We start from the raw sequence: 20275 nt of genomic DNA, 5'->3' as shown, positions 1-20275 counted from the left end.
GTCAATGTGGAGGCTATATACAGGGGGTACCGGTACAGAGTCAATGTGGAGGCTATATACAGGGGGTACCGGTACAGAGTCAATGTGGAGGCTATATACAGGGGGTACCGGTACAGAGTCAATGTGGAGTCTATATACAGGGGGTTTCCGGTACAGAGTCAACGTGGAGGCTATATACAGGGGGTACCGGTACAGAGTCAATGTGGAGTCTATATACAGGGGGTACTGGTACAGAGTCAATGTGGAGGCTATTTACAAGGGGTACTGGTACAGAGTCAATCTGGAGTCTATATACAGGGGGTACCGGTACAGAGTCAATGTGGAGGCTATATACAGGGGGTACCGGTACAGAGTCAATGTGGAGACTATATACAGGGGGTACTGGTACAGAGTCAATGTGGAGGCTTTGAGCGAGCAGTCGCATCTGCACTTCGGTCTGCAGGTAGTATAACTTTTCATTACATTTCATTACATTTCATTATAGTACAACGGTTTGATTTGTCTAATCTTAGCAATTTCTTCTTGGCTAGCTACATAGCCGTCTTTGTATCAAAGATAATTGCGTAATTATCGTATTTCGTCGTCCTAACGCAGTCTACACTGCTATCTGCCCAGCAGCTAGCCAGCTAGCTAACGCCCACCGTCTACATAGCTAGCTACATAGCCGTCTCTGTATCAAAGATAATTGTGTAGTCTAGAGCGATTTTCTAGGTTACCTAGCCAGCTATTGTCGTTCTTTTAACGCAACGTAACGTAATCAACACTGCTAGCTAGCCAGCTAGCCCCCGAATCAACAACGCAGCCACTGCCAGCTAGCCTACAAAGTCAACAACGCAGCCACTGCCAGCTAGCCTACTTCAGCAGTACTGTATCATTTTTAATCATTTTAGTCAATAAGAATAGCAGCACTGTAGAAACTATTACCCTCAACTGAACGACTTGATTAGTGTAGTGTTAGCTAGCTACATAGTTGTCTTTGCTGTCTTCGTATCCAAGATAATTGTGTAGTTTAGAGTGTGTAGTTTTAGAGTGATCATCTTAATTTACCGAGGTTACCTATCCAGCTATTTGTCGTCCTTAACGTAGGAGACACTGCTAGCTAGCCAACAGCTAGCCAACGTCTACCGAATAGAACTCAACAACCCGGTCGCATTCCGCCTCGCTCCACAGGTAGTATCACATTTTCATTTCATTTCATTACAGTACAACGGTTTGATTTGTTTGATCGTAGCTAGCTACATAGCTAGCTACATAGCCGTCTCTGTATCAAAGATAATTGTGTAGTCTAGAGCGATTTTCTAGGTTACCTAGCCAGCTATTGTCGTTCTTTTAACGCAACGTAACGTAATCAACACTGCTAGCTTAGCCAGCTAGCCCCCGAATCAACAACGCAGCCACTGCCAGCTAGCCTACAAAGTCAACAACGCAGCCACTGCCAGCTAGCCTACTTCAGCAGTACTGTATCATTTTTAATCATTTTAGTCAATAAGATTCTTTCTAGATTCTTCAACTTTCTGAACATTCGAGACGTGTAGTCCACTTGTCATTCCAATCTCCTTTGCATTAGCGTAGCCTCTTCTGTAGCCTGTCAACTATGTGTCTGTCTATCCCTGTTCTCTCCCCTCTGCACAGACCATACAAACGCTCCCACACCGCGTGGCCGCAGCCACCTAATCTGGTGGTCCCAGCGCGCGCGACCCACGTGGAGTTCCAGGTCTCCGGTAGCCTCTGGAACTGCCGATCTGCGGCCAACAAGGCAGAGTTCATCTCAGCCAAGCCTCCCTCCAGTCCCTCGACTTCTTGGCACTGACGGAAACATGGATCACCACAGATAACACTGCTACTCCTACTGCTCTCTCTTCGTCCGCCCACGTGTTCTCGCACACCCCGAGAGCTTCTGGTCAGCGGGGTGGTGGCACCGGGATCCTCATCTCTCCCAAGTGGTCATTCTCTCTTTCTCCCCTTACCCATCTGTCTATCGCCTCCTTTGAATTCCATGCTGTCACAGTTACCAGCCCTTTCAAGCTTAACATCCTTATCATTTATCGCCCTCCAGGTTCCCTCGGAGAGTTCATCAATGAGCTTGATGCCTTGATAAGCTCCTTTCCTGAGGACGGCTCACCTCTCACAGTTCTGGGCGACTTTAACCTCCCCACGCCTACCTTTGACTCATTCCTCTCTGCCTCTTTCTTTCCACTCCTCCTCTTTTGACCTCTCCCTCTCACCTTCCCCCCCTACTCACAAGGCAGGCAATACGCTCGACCTCATCTTTACTAGATGCTGTTCTTCCACTAACCTCATTGCAACTCCCCTCCAAGTCTCCGACCACTACCTTGTATCCTTTTCCCTCTCGCTCTCATCCAACACTTCCCACACTGCCCCTACTCGGATGGTATCGCGCCGTCCCAACCTTCGCTCTCTCTCCCCCGCTACTCTCTCCTCTTCCATCCTATCATCTCTTCCCTCTGCTCAAACCTTCTCCAACCTATCTCCTGATTCTGCCTCCTCAACCCTCCTCTCCCTCCCTTTCTGCATCCTTTGACTCTCTATGTCCCCTATCCTCCAGGCCGGCTCGGTCCTCCCTCCCGCTCCGTGGCTCGACGACTCATTGCGAGCTCACAGAACAGGGCTCCGGGCAGCCGAGCGGAAATGGAGGAAAACTCGCCTCCCTGCGGACCTGGCATCCTTTCACTCCCTCCTCTCTACATTTTCCTCTTCTGTCGCTGATGCTAAAGCCACTTTCTACCACTCTAAATTCCAAGCATCTGCCTCTAACCCTAGGAAGCTCTTTGCCACCTTCTCCTCCCTCCTGAATCCTCCTCCCCTCCCCCTCCTCCCTCTCTGCAGATGACTTCGTCAACCATTTTGAAAAGAAGGTCGACGACATCCGATCCTCGTTGCTAAGTCAAACGACACCACTGGTTCTGCTCACACTGCCCTACCCTGTGCTCTGACCTCTTTCTCCCCTCTCTCTCCAGATGAAATCTCGCGTCTTGTGACGGCCGGCCGCCCAACAACCTGCCCGCTTGACCCTATCCCTCCTCTCTTCTCCAGACCATTTCCGGAGACCTTCTCCCTTACCTCACCTCGCTCATCAACTCATCCCTGACCGCTGGCTACGTCCCTCCCGTCTTCAAGAGAGCGAGAGTTGCACCCCTTCTGAAAAAACCTACACTCGATCCCTCCGATGTCAACAACTACAGACCAGTATCCCTTCTTTCTTTTCTCTCCAAAACTCTTGAACGTGCCGTCCTTGGCCAGCTCTCCCGCTATCTCTCTCAGAATGACCTTCTTGATCCAAATCAGTCAGGTTTCAAGACTAGTCATTCAACTGAGACTGCTCTTCTCTGTATCACGGAGGCGCTCCGCACTGCTAAAGCTAACTCTCTCTCCTCTGCTCTCATCCTCTAGACCTATCGGCTGCCTTCGATACTGTGAACCATCAGATCCTCCTCTCCACCCTCTCCGAGTTGGGCATCTCCGGCGCGGCCCATGCTTGTTGTCTGTGGTGATCCATGTTTCCGTCAGTGTCAAGAAGTCGAGGGACTGGAGGGAGGCATAGGCTGAGATGAACTCTGCCTTGTTGGCCGCAGATCGGCAGTTCCAGAGGCTACCGGAGACCTGGAACTCCACGTGGGTCGTGCGCGCTGGGACCACCAGATTAGGGTGGCCGCGGCCATGCGGTGTGGAGCGTTTGTATGGTCTGTGCAGAGAGGAGAGAACAGGGATAGACAGACACATAGTTGACAGGCTAGAGAAGAGGCTACGCTAATGCAGAGGAGATTGGAATGACAAGTGGACTACACGTCTCGAATGTTCAGAAAGTTAAGCTTACGTAGCAAGAATCTAATTGACTAAAATGATTAAAATGTTTTATTTTATTTATTTTATTTCACCTTTATTTAACCAGGTAGGCTAGTTGAGAACAGGTTCTCATTTGCAACTGCGACCTGGCCAAGATAAAGCATAGCAGAGTGATCAGACAACACAGAGTTACACATGGAGTAAACAATTAACAAGTCAATAACACAGTAGAGAAAAAAAAAGGGGGGGTCTATATACAATGTGTGCAAAAGGCATGAGGAGGTAGGCAAATAATTACAATATTGCAGATTAACACTGGAGTGATAAATGATCATGTACAGGTAGAGATATTTGTGTGCAAAAGAGCAGAAAAGTAAATAAATAAAAACTGTGGGGATGAGGTAGGTGAAAATGGGTGGGCTATTTACCAATAGATTATGTACAGCTGCAGCGATCGGTTAGCTGCTCAGATAGCTGATGTTTGAAGTTGGTGAGGGAGATAAAATTCTCCAACTTCAGCGATTTTTGCAATTCGTTCCAGTCACAGGCAGCAGAGTACTGGAACGAAAGGCGGCCGAATGAGGTGTTGGCTTTGGGGATGCTCAATGAGATACACCTGCTGGAGCGCATGCTAAGGATGGGTGTTGCCATCGTGACCAGTGAGCTGAGATAAGGCGGAGCTTTGCCTAGCATGGCCTTGTAGATGACCTGGAGCCAGTGGGTCTGGCGACGAATATGTAGCGAGGGCCAGCAGACTAGAGCATACAAGTCGCAGTGGTGGGTAGTATAAGGTGCTTTAGTGACAAAACGGATGGCACTGTGATAAACTGCATCCAGTTTGCTGAGAAGAGTGTTGGAAGCCATTTTGTAGATGACATCGCCGAAGTCGAGGATCGGTAGGATAGTCAGTTTTACCAGGGTAAGCTTGGCAGCGTGAGTGAAGGAGGCTTTGTTGCGGAATAGAAAGCCGACTCTTGATTTGATTTTCGATTGGAGATGTTTGATATGGGTCTGGAAGGAGAGTTTGCAGTCTAGCCAGACACCTAGGTACTTATAGGTGTCCACATATTCAAGGTCGGAACCATCCAGTGTGGTGATGCTAGTCGGGCAAGCGGGTGCAGGCAGCGATCGGTTGAAAAGCATGCATTTGGTTTTACTAGCGTTTAAGAGCAGTTGGAGGCCACGGAAGGAGTGTTGTATGGCATTGAAGCTCGATTGGAGGTTAGATAGCACAGTGTCCAGTGACGGGCCAAAAGTGTATAGAATGGTGTCGTCTGCGTAGAGGTGGATCAGGGAATCGCCCGCAGCAAGAGCAACATCATTGATATACACAGAGAAAAGAGTCGGCCCGAGAATTGAACCCTGTGGCACCCCATAGAGACTGCCAGAGGACCGGACAACATGCCCTCCGATTTGACACACTGAACTCTGTCTGCAAAGTAATTGGTGAACCAGGCAAGGCAGTCATCCGAAAAGCCGAGGCTACTGAGTCTGCCGAAAAGAATATGGTGATTGACAGAGTCGAAAGCCTTGGCAAGGTCGATGAAGACGGCTGCACAGTACTGTCTTTTATCGATGGCGGTTATGATGTCGTTTAGTACCTTGAGTGTGGCTGAGGTGCACCCGTGACCGGCTCGGAAACCAGATTGCATAGCGGAGAAGGTACGGTGGGATTCGAGATGGTCAATGACCTGTTTGTTGACTTGGCTTTCAAAGACCTTAGATAGGCAGGGCAGAATGGATATAGGTCTGTAACAGTTTGGGTCCAGGGTGTCTCCCCCTTTGAAGAGGGGGATGACTGCGGCAGCTTTCCAATCCTTGGGGATCTCAGACGATATGAGAGAGAGGTTGAACAGGCTGGTAATAGGGGTTGCGACAATGGCGGCAGATAGTTTCAGAAATAGAGGGTCCAGATTGTCAAGCCCAGCTGATTTATACGGGTCCAGGTTTTGCAGCTCTTTCAGAACATCTGCTATCTGGATTTGGGTAAAGGAGAACCTGGAGAGGCTTGGGCGAGGAGCTGCGGGGGGGCCGGAGCTGTTGGCCGAGGTAGGAGTAGCCAGGCGGAAGGCATGGCCAGCCGTTGAGAAATGCTTGTTGAAGTTTTCGATAATCATGGATTTGTCGGTGGTGACAGTGTTCCCTAGCCTCAGTGCAGTGGGCAGCTGGGAGGAGGTGCTCTTGTTCTGCATGGACTTCACAGTGTCCCAGAACGTTTTGGTGTTGGAGCTACAGGATGCAAACTTCTGCCTGAAGAAGCTGGCCTTAGCTTTCCTGACTGACTGCGTGTATTGGTTCCTGACTTCCCTGAACAGTTGCATATCGCGGGGACTGTTCGATGCTATTGCAGTCCGCCACAGGATGTTTTTGTGCTGGTCGAGGGCAGTCAGGACTGGAGTGAACCAAGGGCTGTATCTGTTCTTAGTTCTGCATTTTTTGAACGGAGCATGCTTATCTAATATGGTGAGGAAGTTACTCTTAAAGAATGACCAGGCATCCTCAACTGACGGGATGAGGTCAATGTCCTTCCAGGATACCCGGGCCAGGTCGATTAGAAAGGCCTGCTCACAGAAGTGTTTTAGGGAGCGTTTGACAGTGATGAGGGGTGGTCGTTTGACTGCGGCACCGTAGCGGATACAGGCAATGAGGCAGTGGTCGCTGAGATCCTGGTTGAAGACAGCGGAGGTGTATTTGGAGGGCCAGTTGGTCAGGATGACGTCTATGAGGGTGCCCTTGCTTACAGAGTTAGGGTCTTACCCACCAGGGTTGTACCTGGTGGGTAAGAGCGTCTGCTAAATGACTTAAATGTAAATGTAGCTTAGATTGTAGGACTGCCGGGGTGTTAAGCATATCCCAGTTTAGGTCACCTAACAGAACAAACTCAGAAGCTAGATGGGGGGCAATCAATTCACAAATGGTGTCCAGGGCACAGCTGGGAGCTGAGGGGGGTCGGTAGCAGGCGGCAACAGTGAGAGACTTATTTCTGGAGAGAGTAATTTTCAGAATTAGTAGCTCGAACTGTTTGGGTATGGACCTGGAAAGTATGACATTACTTTGCAGGCTATCTCTGTGGTAGACTGCGACTCCTCCCCTTTGGCAGTTCTATCTTGACGGAAGATGTTATAGTTGGGTATGGAAATCTCTGAATTTTTGGTGGCCTTCCTGAGCCAGGATTCAGACACGGCAAGGACATCAGGGTTAGCAGAGTGTGCTAAAGCAGTGAGTAAAACAAACTTAGGGAGGAGGCTTCTAATGTTGACATGCATGAAACCAAGGCTTTTTCGATCACAGAAGTCAACAAATGAGGGTGCCTGGGGACATGCAGGGCCCGGGTTTACCTCCACATCACCCGCGGAACAGAGAAGGAGTAGTATGAGGGTGCGGCTAAGGGCTATCAAAACTGGTCGCCTAGAGCGTTGGGGACAGAGAATAAGAGGAGCAGGTTTCTGGGCATGGTAGAATATATTCAGGGCATAATGCACAGACAGGGGTATGGTGGGATGCGGGTACGGCGGAGGTAAGCCCAGGCACTGGGTGATGATGAGAGAGGTTTTATCTCTGGACATGCTGGTTGTAATGGGTGAGGTCACCGCATATGTGGGAGGTGGGACAAAGGAGGTATCAGGGGTGTGAGGAATAGGACTAGGGGCTCCATTGTGAACTAAAACAATGATAACTAACCTGAGCAATAGTATACAAGGCATATTGACATTTGAGAGAGACATACAGCGATGCATACAGTGAACACAGGTGTTGAATTGGGAAAGCTAGCTAAAACAGTGGGTGAGACAACAGCTAATCAGCTAGCGTAACAACAGCAGGTGAGATGGCATTGACTAGGCAACTCGGCCGACAGATAAAACAAACAAGCAGAATGGAGTACCGTGGTAATGGACAGTCCAGCGTGCATCAGCTATGTAGCCAAGTGATCAGAGTCCAGGGGGCAGCGGTGGATGGGGCAGGGGGGCTGGGCTGGCGAGTGTAATCCAGGTTAAGAAAACTAACAATGACTAAATAGCTTGTAGCTAGCTAGCTGGTTAGCTTCTGGAGGTTCTTGAGTGTGATACAAAAATGATACAGTACTGCTGAGGTAGGCTAGCTGCGTTGTTGACACTACCCTAATCAAGTCGTTCCGTTGAGTGTGAAGTTTCTACAATGCTGCTATTCGGGGGCTAGCTGGCTAGCTAGCAGTGTTGGTTACGTTACGTTGCGTTAGGAGAACGACAATAGCTGGCTAGCTAACCTAGAAAATCGCTCTAGACTACACAATTATCTTTGAAACAAAGACGGCTATGTAGCTAGCTATGTAGCTAGCTACGATCAAACAAATCACACCGTTGGGACTGTAATGAAATGAAATGAAAATGTGAAAAACAGATGGCTTAAAGCATAAAACACATTGAGACTCTCACTGCCGATAGACTGCTGATAGGTACTTATCACAGCGGGAGGCCGTTCTTTCTCTTGCTAGAAAAAACACGGTGCCTCCTGTTTGCCGACCCGGTAGTGACGACGTTTCTACTTGTCGAATCACGATTCTTGTCAGTAGCCAACAACTTGAATTTCGGCCAATCAGAGAGCACGAAACCCCATGTGACGGGGCCAATAGGATTGACAACAGAAAGGAAAAAAATATCCAGATCTCATGAGCCAGTCACACTTCATATACAAAGTAGGCTATGGGATGGTAGCTAGCTAAGTGTGCAGACACACAACACTAAATACTTCCTCCAAGCTAGTTAACCACTGGAGCTATTACTGACATTATAATTGAATCACAATTCATTTCCATGAAACAGCTGCCTGTTAGCTGCCTAGTTAGTGCAATGTACCTACCTAGCTAGCGAATATGCTAACATTAACTAGCTAGCTAGCTACGTTGTGCTAGCTAGCGAAAATGCTAACATAAACTAGCTAGCTAAACATTTTGTTATGGGATTACGGAGAGTGAATTCAATTGTTTCTTCGTCATCTTGCTAGGTAGTTATTTATCTGTGGCCATATGGCTAGTATCAACAGTTTTTTTTCTACGTGAACACAAAATAGAATGAGTGCCGACACTATTCAGAAGTGCTAACTACTGTCGGCAGGCAAACGTTTGACAGTCCTTCCCGGTGTGTCTGACCTATTACTTCTGTGGCCTTGAGGCTAGACGGCATCCGAAGGATATGAAGGCCTCCCAGGACGATTCTGCTTTCTGAAGCAGAACAGAACAGGCAGACCAGATGGGACCAGGCTGTGTGATTAGAATGCTAGAGCATCAGTCAGTCGCTTGGCAACATTCTCTTATTCAGCATTTAAGTGGGAGAAATATACTGTGTGGACTGGGTGCATATTAAGCAGTTAGGCAGTCCCTTAGACCAGCTGTGTGAAATTATGACTTCCTCATACTGCCTGTTGGATAGTTCCATTTCGGTTGTCTTATTCGTGTTCTTTTATGCTTAGATGTCAGTCTCACATGATTTTCTATTAGATCTAACACATCCATGTATCTGTACGCTTGGTATCATTTAAAAGTATTGTTTTCGTGTACATACCTAACACATGTACACCTCGTGGATTCTGGAGGTAAGATAGACATAGGGGCTCCTATTTGTGGAGAGAGGGTTGCAATGGTGGTTGTTGGATCTTTAGACGTGAGATCCTAGGGATCAATCATTCCCCCATCTTGGTTGGAAATTGCCATTCAAATATTGATTTCCTAGTGGGGGGGGGGGGGGGGGCAGATGGTGAGCTGGGAACAATATGCTAGAGATGCCCTGGGTGGGGTTAGCTTGGAGAAGTTACCATAGTCCTCTTGAACATTTACAAGAGTTCAACAACACATCATGGGGAAAATATAGTTCTGCATTAGTTTCCACCTCAGCTATATTCTATTCTATAGTATTATATTCTACAGTATTCTATTCTATTCTACTATAAGGATCATAAATATTGTTGGAATCTGTTTGCTTTTCCACACTTTTGTTAATTTTAACCTTCAGCCATTGTTTCTGGCTACATAATGTATTCAATTATGTGATAATATAGAGGGATGGCAGATTTAGATTCTAGATTTAACTTTGGATTGGAGATGTTTGATGTGGGTCTCTCTCTCATATCCTATCTCATTATTGATTGCTGTATAGCTTAGTCCCATAGGTGTTCAGTGTGACAATGACAATAGGAGTTGGCAAGACAGCCCAAACAGATCTGGGGCCAGGCTAGAGGCGATATGTGTCAGCCACAGCAGCAGCCACTAAAATAGAGATATGAGAAGCCCTCTGTCTGAGAGGTAAACTGGCAGCAGCCATTGATATAGAGATATGAGAAGCCCTCTGTCTGAGAGGTAACTGGCAGCAGCCATTGATATAGAGATATGAGAAGCCCTCTGTCTGAGAGGTAACTGGCAGCAGCCATTGATATAGAGATATGAGAAGGTAACTGGCAGCAGCCATTGATATAGAGATATGAGAAGCCCTGTCTGAGAGGTAACTGGCAGCAGCCATTGATATAGAGATATGAGAAGCCCTCTGTCTGAGAGGTAACTGGCAGCAGCCATTGATATAGAGATATGAGAAGCCCTCTGTCTGAGAGGTAACTGGCAGCAGCCATTGATATAGAGATATGAGAAGCCCTCTGTCTGAAAGGTAACTGGCAGCAGCCATTGATATAGAGATATGAGAAGCCTTCTTCCTGAATCACACACACGGATTGGCAGTGACAGAGGAGCTAAGGCCAGAGAATGGAAGAGAGAGAGGGGGACGGAGAGAGAAAGAGGGGGAGAGTGTGTGTGTGTGTGTGATTAGGATGCGAGGGGGATTGGGGTGACAGACGGGTGTTGTTTCGTCTCAATAATAGTACATGCATTTGGTTTTACTAGCGTTTAAGAGTAGTTGGAGGCCACGGAAGGAGTGTTGTATGGCATTGAAGCTCGTTTGGAGGTTAGAGGAAGTGCCAGAAGTATACAGAATGGTGTCGTCTGCGTAGAGGTGGATCAGGGAATCGTCCGCAGCATGAGCAACATCATTGATATATACAGAGAAAAGAGTCGGCCCGAGAATTGAACCCTGTGGCACCCCCATAGAGACTGCCAGAGGACCGGACAACATGCCCTCCGATTTGACACACTGAACTCTGTCTGCAAAGTAGTTATCTTTAATAGTCAATAATAGGACATTTATCTTTAATAGTCATATCAGTCAATAATAGGACATTTATCTTTAATAGTCCTATCAGTCAATCAGTAACTAGATGGATGAAGATAAACTGCTTGTTGTTACGGTAACAATAACCTCCGTTTGATGTGGATTTTCCTTTTTTCTATATCTCAGAATTGAATTGAAAGGATCTTTAGGTCGCAGACTAATATTCTGTTTAAGGAAGATCCTAGTGGATTATTTGCAGATCTCTGTAGGGATTCATGAACTAACTGGTTATAGTGAGTTCATTCGTTACACAGTGACAGAAGTTCACAGATGTCAAGATGGGTCATAGATGCCAGGGCCCTTATTCATAAAGCAGCTCTTAGAAGGAGTGCTGATCTAGGATCAGTTTAGCCTTTTAGATAATACGGAAGAATATTACATGGAGGGGGGGGATCTGATCCTAGATCTGCACTCCTACTAAGAGCTACTGTATCTCTCTGTAGACAATAGGCTATCATCCTCTTGTCGTCAGAAAGTATCCCAGCATCATTACGCATTTTCAATGTGATGAATGCCTTATTTTGGGGGGGGGGGGCTGGGGGGGTATTGTATGTTTGACTCAGCATAGGGCAATATCTCAAGTAGCCAATAGCAGTCATGGAGGGAATGTTATTCTAACAGTGTGGTAATGTAATGCAGCTCTCCGAATGAGACTGTGAATGAACTGTCACACTACATCATGTCTAATACAGGCCACAGTGCTGACTGTTCGGCTCATTATGGCAGGCCAGGGATTCTGTGGTGCCGGCGGCTCTGTGGGGGCACTCCAACAGTCTCTGTCACCTTCACACTCACAGATATTCCATCTAGCCAGGAGGGGGGAGGAGTGGGGGAGGAGCGGGGAGGGGGGGTTGAGGTGGTGTGGGCATCTCCTCTCCTCCGTGTCAGATCATGTATTACCTTTTTACGCCGCCTGATATAGAGGAAGACCCGGTTAAGACTCCAGCCACCCAGGCTAAGCGGTACTGGTGCGTCTGACACCAACAGGCTCCTGAACAGCTTCTATCCCCAAGACATAAGACTGATAAATAGCTAACGAAATAGGAAAACAAAATGGCTACCCTTTGTAGTGCCTTGCGGTCAGAGGCCAGGCAGTTGCCATACCAGGCAGTGATGCAACCAGTCAGGATGCTCTTGATGGTGCAGCTGTGGAACCTTTTGAGGATCTGAGGACCTATGCCAAATCTTTTCAGTCTCCTGAGGAGGAATAGGTTTTGTCGTGCCCTCTTCACGACTGTCTTGGTGTGCTTGGACCATGTTAGTTTGTTGGTGATGTGGACACCAAGGAACTTGAAGCTCTCAACCTTCTCCACTACAGCCCCGTCAATGAGAATGGGGGCGTCCTCGGTCCTCCTTTTCCTGTAGTCCACAATCATCTCCTTTGTCTTGATCACATTGAGAGAGAGGTTGTAGTCCTGGCACCACATGGCCAGGTCTCTGACCTCCTCCCTATAGGCTGTCTCGTCGTTGTCTGTGATCAGGCCTACCAATGTTGTGTTATTGGCAAACTTAATGATGGTGTTGGATTCGTGCCTGACCGTGCAGTCATGAGAGAACATGGTGTGCAGGAGGGGACTGAGCACGCACCCCTGTGGGTCCCCTGTGTTGAGGATCAGCGTGGCGGATGTGTTGGTACCTACCCTTACCACCTGGGGGCGGCCCATCAGGAAGTCTAGGATCCAGTTACAGAGGGAGGTGTTTAGTCCCAAGATCCTTTAGCTTAGTGATGAGCTTTGAGGTCTAGGATCCAGTTACAGAGGGAGGTGTTTAGTCCCAGGGTATAGTTACAGAGGGAGGTGTTTAGTCCCAGGGTCCAGTTGCAGAGGGAGGTGTTTAGTCCCAGGGTATAGTTACAGAGGGAGGTGTTTTGTCCTAGGGTCCTTAGCTTAGTGATGAGCTTTGAGGTCTAGGATCCAGTTACAGAGGGAGGTGTTTAATCCCAGGGTATAGTTACAGAGGGAGGTGTTTAGTCCCAGGGTCCAGTTGCAGAGGGAGGTGTTTAGTCCTAGGGTCCAGTTGCAGAGGGAGGTGTTTAGTCCCAGGGTCGTTAGCTTAGTGATGAGCTTTGAGGGAACTATGGTGTTGAACGCTGAGTTGTAGTTAATGAATAGCATTCTCACATAGGTGTTCCTTTTGTCCAGGTGGGAAAGGGCGGGGTTGTTTCCTACCTTCACCACCTGGGGACGGCCCGTCAGGAAGTCCAGGACCCAGTTGCACAGGGCGGGATTCAGACCGAGGACCTGAGCTTGATGATGAGCTTGGAGGGTAATATGGTGTTGAAGGCTGAGCTATAGTCAATGAACAGGATTCTTACATTGGTATTCCTCTTGTCCAGATGGGTTAGGGCAGTGTGCAGTGTGATGGCGATTGCATTGGATGTGGATCTATTGGGGGATAAGCAAATTGAACTGAGTCTAGGGTGTCAGGTAAGGTAGATGTGATATGATCCTTAACTAGCATCTCATAGCACTTCATGATGACAGAAATGAGTGCTAGGGGGCGATAGTAATTTAGTTCAGTTACCTTTGCTTTCTTGGGAACAGGAACAGCGGTGGACATCTTGAAGCAAGTGGGGACAGCAGACTGGGATAGGGAGAGATTGAATATGTTCGCAAACACTCCACCCAGCTGGTCTGCGCATGCTCTGAGGACGAGGCTAGAGATGGCATCTGGGCCGGCAGCCTTGCGAGGGTTAACACTCTTAAATGTCTTACTCACGTCGGCCATGGAGAACGAGAGCCCACAGTCCTTACTCACGTCGGCCACGGAGAACGAGAGCCCACAGTCCTTACTCACGTCGGCTACGGAGAACGAGAGCCCACAGTCCTTACTCACGTCGGCCACGGAGAACGAGAGCCCACAGTCCTTACTCACGTCGGCCACGGAGAACGAGAGCCCACACTCCTTACTCACGTCGGACACGGAGAACGAGAGCCCACAGTCCTTACTCACATCGGCCACGGAGAACGAGAGCCCACAGTCCTTACTCACGTCGGCCACGGAGAACGAGAGCCCACAGTCCTTACTCACGTCGGCCACGGAGAACGAGAGCCCACAGTCCTTGGGAGCTGGCTGCGTCGATGACATTGAGTTATCCTCAAAACGAGCGAAGAAAGTATTTAGCTTGTACGGGAGCAAGACGTCTGCGACGTAGATGGTTTTTCTTTTGTAATATATGTCATTTAGCAAACGCTTTAATCCAAAGTCAAGCGTGCATACATTTTACATTTATTATTTCTGGATGCCCCCAGAATCGTGGCTGAACAAGGACATGGTAAACATAAATCTAACTGTTTTTCCTATACATCTGCAGGACCGAACTGCATCATCAGGGAAGCTCAGGGGAGGGGATGTGTGTCTATTTCTTAATTAACAACAGCTGGTGCGCAATCTCTAATATTAAAGGGGCCCCACCCCTCAGGCCCCCCCTCTCAGGCCTCACCCCTCAGACCTCACCCCTCAGGCCTGTAATATCCGGGTGCTGCTTGCACATATCAATATCAGACAGACGGTGCTTGAGGTTATTCGTGTGCTTTCCCTCCCAAACTAATGCATAGGTCCAGTAGGCATGAAACAGGAGACAGTGTTTTGAAACTTCCAATTAAAACTGTCATTTTTTTACTTAAAAAAATGTTTCTCCTGTGTGGGAATTTTCTTTGCTCTATCTCTCCCTCTCTCTTTATACTTTGTCTTTCTCTCCCCATCCATCCATCGGTCTCTCTCTCTCCCTTTCTGTCTCCCCCTCTTTCACTGTGTTTCTCCGTGTCTTGCTTCCATGCCTGTGTCATGGCTGAGAGCCGGGAGACGAGAGGAAAGGGTTGGTTGGGTGGAATGTGGTTCAACGGTGAGTTTTTAAATAGCCCCCTGCCTGAACCAGCCGGTCCGTATAAGGCCAGAGCCACGACCCCAAATGATCAGCACCCACCACGGTACTGAAAATAAAGACCTTTATCTGGGTCCGCAACAGTTACAAAAATAGGAGAGGGAGAGAGTCATGACGTCACGCAGTAGTGTCAGTGTTAGGAACAACCTCATACATTGATAGGCTGCTGTACAGTAGCTTTGCACGTTGGTGAAAAGTGACCTCACCCCGAAAGAAACAAAGGTTGATGTTGTAAACAACATGTCATCTAAAATATCTCAGTAGGGTGTTTCCTGTTTCCTGACCATGTGACCTGACCATGCAGGAACAACTCCAGGGGCCGTATTTATAAAGTGTCTCAGAGAGTATGAGTGCAGATCTAGGAACAGGTCCTCCCTGTCCATACAATCTTATTCGGTATAATCTAAGTGGCAAAAACTGATCATAGATCAGCACTCCTACTATGTGACGCTTTGTGAATAGGGACCCAGGTCCCAATAACAGCCCATAAGTACGGTGTTGTGCCCTGAGTGTTTCCTGGTCAGGTGCTATGGCCAGGAAACACTCCTGGGCCCATAGCCATGCTCCAGGTCAAATCTCAATACCAGCTTGGGTCACATGTACTACATTGCACTCACTGTTGGAAGTTCCTTTGTGTGAAAGTGTTTACAAAACAATTGCATGAACCAAGAACCAAATCTTGCATGGGCTGGCCAGCTACTGGATAGTTTGTGTCTGGGTCAGTCATGTGACTATGTTCTGGCCAGCTACTAGATAGTTTGTGTCTGGGTCAGTCATGTGACTATGTTCTGGCCAGCTACTGGATAGTTTGTGTCTGGGTCAGTCATGTGACTATGTTCTGGCCAGCTACTAGATAGTTTGTGTCTGGGTCAGTCATGTGACAATGTTCTGGCCAGCTACTGGATAGTTTGTGTCTGGGTCAGTCATGTGACAATGTTCTGGCCAGCTACTGGATAGTTTGTGTCTGGGTCAGTCATGAGACTATGTTCTGGCCAGCTACTAGATAGTTTGTGTCTGGGTCAGTCATGTGACTATGTTCTGGCCAGCTACTAGATAGTTTGTGTCTGGGTCAGTCATGTGACTATGTTCTGGCCAGCTACTAGATAGTTTGTGTCTGGGTCAGTCATGAGACTATGCTCCCAGTAGATCTGATGTGTTGTGTCTCCCAGTAGATCTGATGTGTTGTGTCTCCCAGTAGATCTGATGTGTTGTGTCTCCCAGTAGATCTGATGTGTTGTGTCTCCCAGTAGATCTGATGTGTTGTGTCTCCCAGTAGATCTGATATGTTGTGTCTCCCAGTAGATCTGATGTGTTGTGTCTCCCAGTAGATCTGATGTGTTGTGTCTCCCAGTAAAGATCTGATGTGTTGTGTCTCCCAGTAGATCTGATATGTTGTGTCTCCCAGTAGATCTGATGTGTTGTGTCTCCCAGTAGATCTGATATGTTGTGTCTCCCAGTAGATCTGATGTGTTGTGTCTCCCAGTAGATCTGATATGTTGTGTCTCCCAGTAGATCTGATGTGTTGTGTCTCCCAGTAGATCTGATGTGTTGTGTCTCCCAGTAGATCTGATGTGTTGTGTCTCCCAGTAGATCTGATGTGTTGTGTCTTCCAGGATACTGGTGGGGGCTCCCCGGGACAGAGGACTGGGCCTCATGCGGAGACAGCGTACTGGCGCCCTGTACCGCTGTCCAATCACAGGCGAGGAGTTTGACTGCGAGCGTGTGGACATCGATGGAGACGTAAACCTCGACAGGGAGAGCAAGGACAACCAGTGGCTAGGAGTGACAGTCAAGAGCCAGGGGATTGGAGGAAAGGTGGTGGTAAGGAAAAACTCCTGGTACTAAGCATGCCTGTCGTGGTCTGGGGCCTGGTCCCAGATCAGTTTGTGTTCCTAGGGTTATTGTCATGGCACCATAGGAGTTGGCAAGACAGCACAACCATATCTGGGACCAGGCTATGTCTGTACTGTAGTGTAGTAGACCAGGCTATGTCTGTACTGTAGTGTAGTAGACCAGGCTATGTCTGTACTGTAGTGTAGTAGACCAGGCTATATCTGTACAGTAGTGAGTAGACCAGACTATGTCTGTACTGTAGTTAGTAGACCAGACTATGTCTGTACTGTAGTGAGCAGACCAGGCTATGTCTGTACTGTAGTGAGTAGACCAGGTTATGTCTGTACTGTAGTTAGTAGACCAGACTATGTCTGTACTGTAGTTAGTAGACCAGGTTATGTCTGAACTGTAGTGTAGTAGACCAGACTATGTCTGTACTGTAGTTAGTAGACCAGACTATGTATGTCTGTACTGTAGTGTAGTAGACCAGGTTATGTCTGAACTGTAGTGAGCAGACCAGGCTATATCTGTACTGTAGTGAGTAGACCAGGCTATGTCTGTACAGTAGTGTAGTAGACCAGGTTATGTCTGAACTGTAGTGAGCAGACCAGACTATGTCTGTACTGTAGTTAGTAGACCAGACTATGTCTGTACTGTAGATAGTAGACCAGGGCCCAATACTGAGAATGTACTGCTACTGATCCTGTTCCTCTCCAGACATGCCCACAAACTGATCTGAGACCAGGCTATGTCTGTACTTTCCTACCAAGCAAAAAGGCAGTAACTGCTTATAATGTGGAACTGAGAAAAAAATAGCTTTTATTTACCTTGGTTTTCACAGTAACTTTATCCAGTTACTGCTAACATGACCCCCATTTTCTCCTGAACACAATACAATAGAGGCAGGATACTTGTCCACGTGGTTAAGCATGTATTTAATATAGTAAGAATTACATTAACTCATTTTTAGACCAAATGAGCAGTTACTGTCTTTTTTGTTGTTGTTGCTTTGTTATGGCAAAATGTAGTAGACTGTCTCTTCCAGTGACTGATATGGTCACTACCCCTCTGCAGACCTGTGCCCACCTGTATGAGCTGCGTCAGCGTGTGGGCCTGCCGTCTGAGACACGTGACCCTATCGGGCGTTGCTATGTCCTGAGTGAGGACCTGACAGAGAGGGACGACATGGACGGAGGGGAGTGGAAGTTCTGCGAGGGGCGACCCCAGGGACACGAACAGTTTGGCTTCTGTCAGCAGGGCCTGTCTGCCGCCTTCACACCAGACAACAACTTCATCATGTTCGGCGCTCCAGGAACGTACAACTGGAAAGGTATGGTGGCATACTTATTATTATTATATCTCAATGAGACAAACCTGTATAAAGAAAGGTTAAATAGTGGGGACTGACACCTGTGCTGAGTAACATGATAGTTCACAAAAAAATCTAAGCTTGTTGTCAGAGGTGTTTTCGACCTCAAACGTGGTGAAATAAAAGAAAGAATATAGTTAGAAAGAGAAAACCGCCTCACCAATAGACCCCTGATCACTAAACAGATCAATCAGTATATCATACGATACAGTGATAGACCCCTGATCACTAAACAGATCAATCAGTATATCATACGATACAGTGATAGACCCCTGATCACTAAACAGATCAATCAGTATATCATACGATACAGTGATAGACCCCTGATCACTAAATAGATCAATCAGTATATCATACGATACAGTGATTCATAACTCATATTGATCACTGATGTCTCATAATGACAGTTCCATAAATCAGCCCAATAACTAACTGCTGGGAATCAATTACTTTGATCCGTCAGCATGACTACTAAGGCCAATCAGTATATTGGTGGCATTATCTAGCTGAGCTCACGCTCAGGTTAACAAGTCAAACAGCAGATCGTTATAAATAACCATATTTGAAAAATATCAAAAAGTCATAATTCTGTTTTTCATAAAATTGTATTTCTCTCCTTGGACAAATCATTGATTTATAAAGCTAATCAATAATACTGATTGGCCTTAGTAGTCATACTGATGGATCAAAGTAATTGATTCCCAGCAGTTAGTTATTGGGCTGATCATTATGAGACATCAGTGATCAATATGAGATATGGATCACTGTATCATATGTTATACAGGCCTTAGGTGGAGTAACGATTACATCATGTGGTACTTGACATCAGCATTGTGCAACCCAGGAGATGACTGTGTCCAGTGGATATCTATGTGTTTATGTGTGGGAGTTGTCTCTCTCTTCGTGTGTGTGGTGGGTGCTTGACTGTGTGTGTGTGTGTGGGGGGGTGCTTCTCTGTCTGTCTGTCTGTCTGTCTGTCTGTCTGTCTGTCTGTCTGTCTGTCTGTCTGTCTGTCTGTCTGTCTGTCTGTCTGTTTTTCTATCTGTCTGTCTGTCTGTTTTTCTGTCTGTCTGTCTGTTTTTTTATCTGTCTGTCTGTGTCCTATAACTCTGTTCCTTCCAGGAGAGATGCGTGTCCAGCTGCTAAACCAGACACTGTTGGATCTTGGTTTCTATGACGACGGGCCTTATGAGGTGGCAGATGAGAAACAGCTGAATGCTCAGCTGATCCCCGTTCCCTACCATAGTTACCTGGGTAGGACCGTCCCTGCCCTCTGCTGCTTCTCTCACAGTGCTGCTAGCCTGCTGTCCTGTCTCACTGGAGTTCACTGAGCACAGAACAGGAAAGGAGAGAGGGCCTGGGAAGATGACAACAACAGACTGACGGCACACTGTACCCAAAATAAATACCTGTCCGTAGATCCCTTCCCTGACCTGTCTGTAGGGGCCATCCCTGACCTGTCTGTAGGGCTCCTCCCTGACCTGTCTGTAGGGCTCCTCCCTGACCTGTCTGCAGGGCTCCTCCCTGACCTGTCTGTAGCTCCTCCCTGACCTGTCTGTAGGGCTCCTCCCTGACCTGTCTGTAGGGCCCCTCCCTGACCTGTCTGTAGGGCCCCTCCCTGACCTGTCTGTAGGGCCCCTTCCTGACCTGTCTGTAGGGCCCCTTCCTGATCGGTCTGTAGGGCCCCTCCCTGACCTGTCTGTAGGGCCCCTCCCTGATTGGTCTGTAGGGCCCCTTCCTGATCGGTCCTTTAGCGAACTACTCTGCTGTCATGCCAATGCCATACAGCACATGTGTGAGAAGTTGGCTAAAAGCACAAACAGATCTAATTCTGGGTCCAGTGTGAGTCAGTCTTGTCGTCCATCTGTTGGGTACCAGTGGTTTACCCACAACCCACTGCAATACCAGGAAGAAGAACACACACACACACACAATCACAGCACATTTCTTTCTCACCTGCACTCCCTCTTTCTCTCTCTTTGTCACCCTGTTCCCCCTCACCACCTCTCCCCCACTCCTCCACTCCCCCCCACCGCCCCCTCTCTCTCCTTCATCTTCCTCTCTCTCGGGCCTCAGGGCTCTTGTTCATGGCTAGTCCTGATGAAGATGCGCTGGTGTACAAAACTCTGGAGCCACACTCCAACTGGCCCATGTTTGAGGACGTAGCTCAAAATAGCTACTTAGGTTTGTAGCTGGGAG

At 47.8% G+C, this 20275-nt stretch overlaps 1 protein-coding gene across 2 annotated transcripts in view; it reads left to right on the top strand.

Annotated features, from left to right (window-relative positions):
• Positions 1 to 20275, top strand: part of LOC115124234 (integrin alpha-7-like) — a 122557-nt gene that overhangs the window by 20628 nt on the left and 81654 nt on the right. For both annotated transcript variants that reach the window (XM_065002073.1, XM_065002074.1), the window contains exons 2-4: positions 16488 to 16695; positions 17782 to 18037; positions 19199 to 19330. In XM_065002073.1, the coding sequence (XP_064858145.1) occupies positions 16488 to 16695; positions 17782 to 18037; positions 19199 to 19330 (596 nt within the window). The remainder of the gene's footprint in view (positions 1 to 16487; positions 16696 to 17781; positions 18038 to 19198; positions 19331 to 20275) is intronic.

This window comes from Oncorhynchus nerka, linkage group LG15 (genome assembly GCF_034236695.1).
Source record: "Oncorhynchus nerka isolate Pitt River linkage group LG15, Oner_Uvic_2.0, whole genome shotgun sequence".
NCBI classification, from domain to species: Eukaryota; Metazoa; Chordata; class Actinopteri; order Salmoniformes; family Salmonidae; genus Oncorhynchus; species Oncorhynchus nerka.
This window is presented reverse-complemented; position numbering and strand designations above follow the sequence as displayed.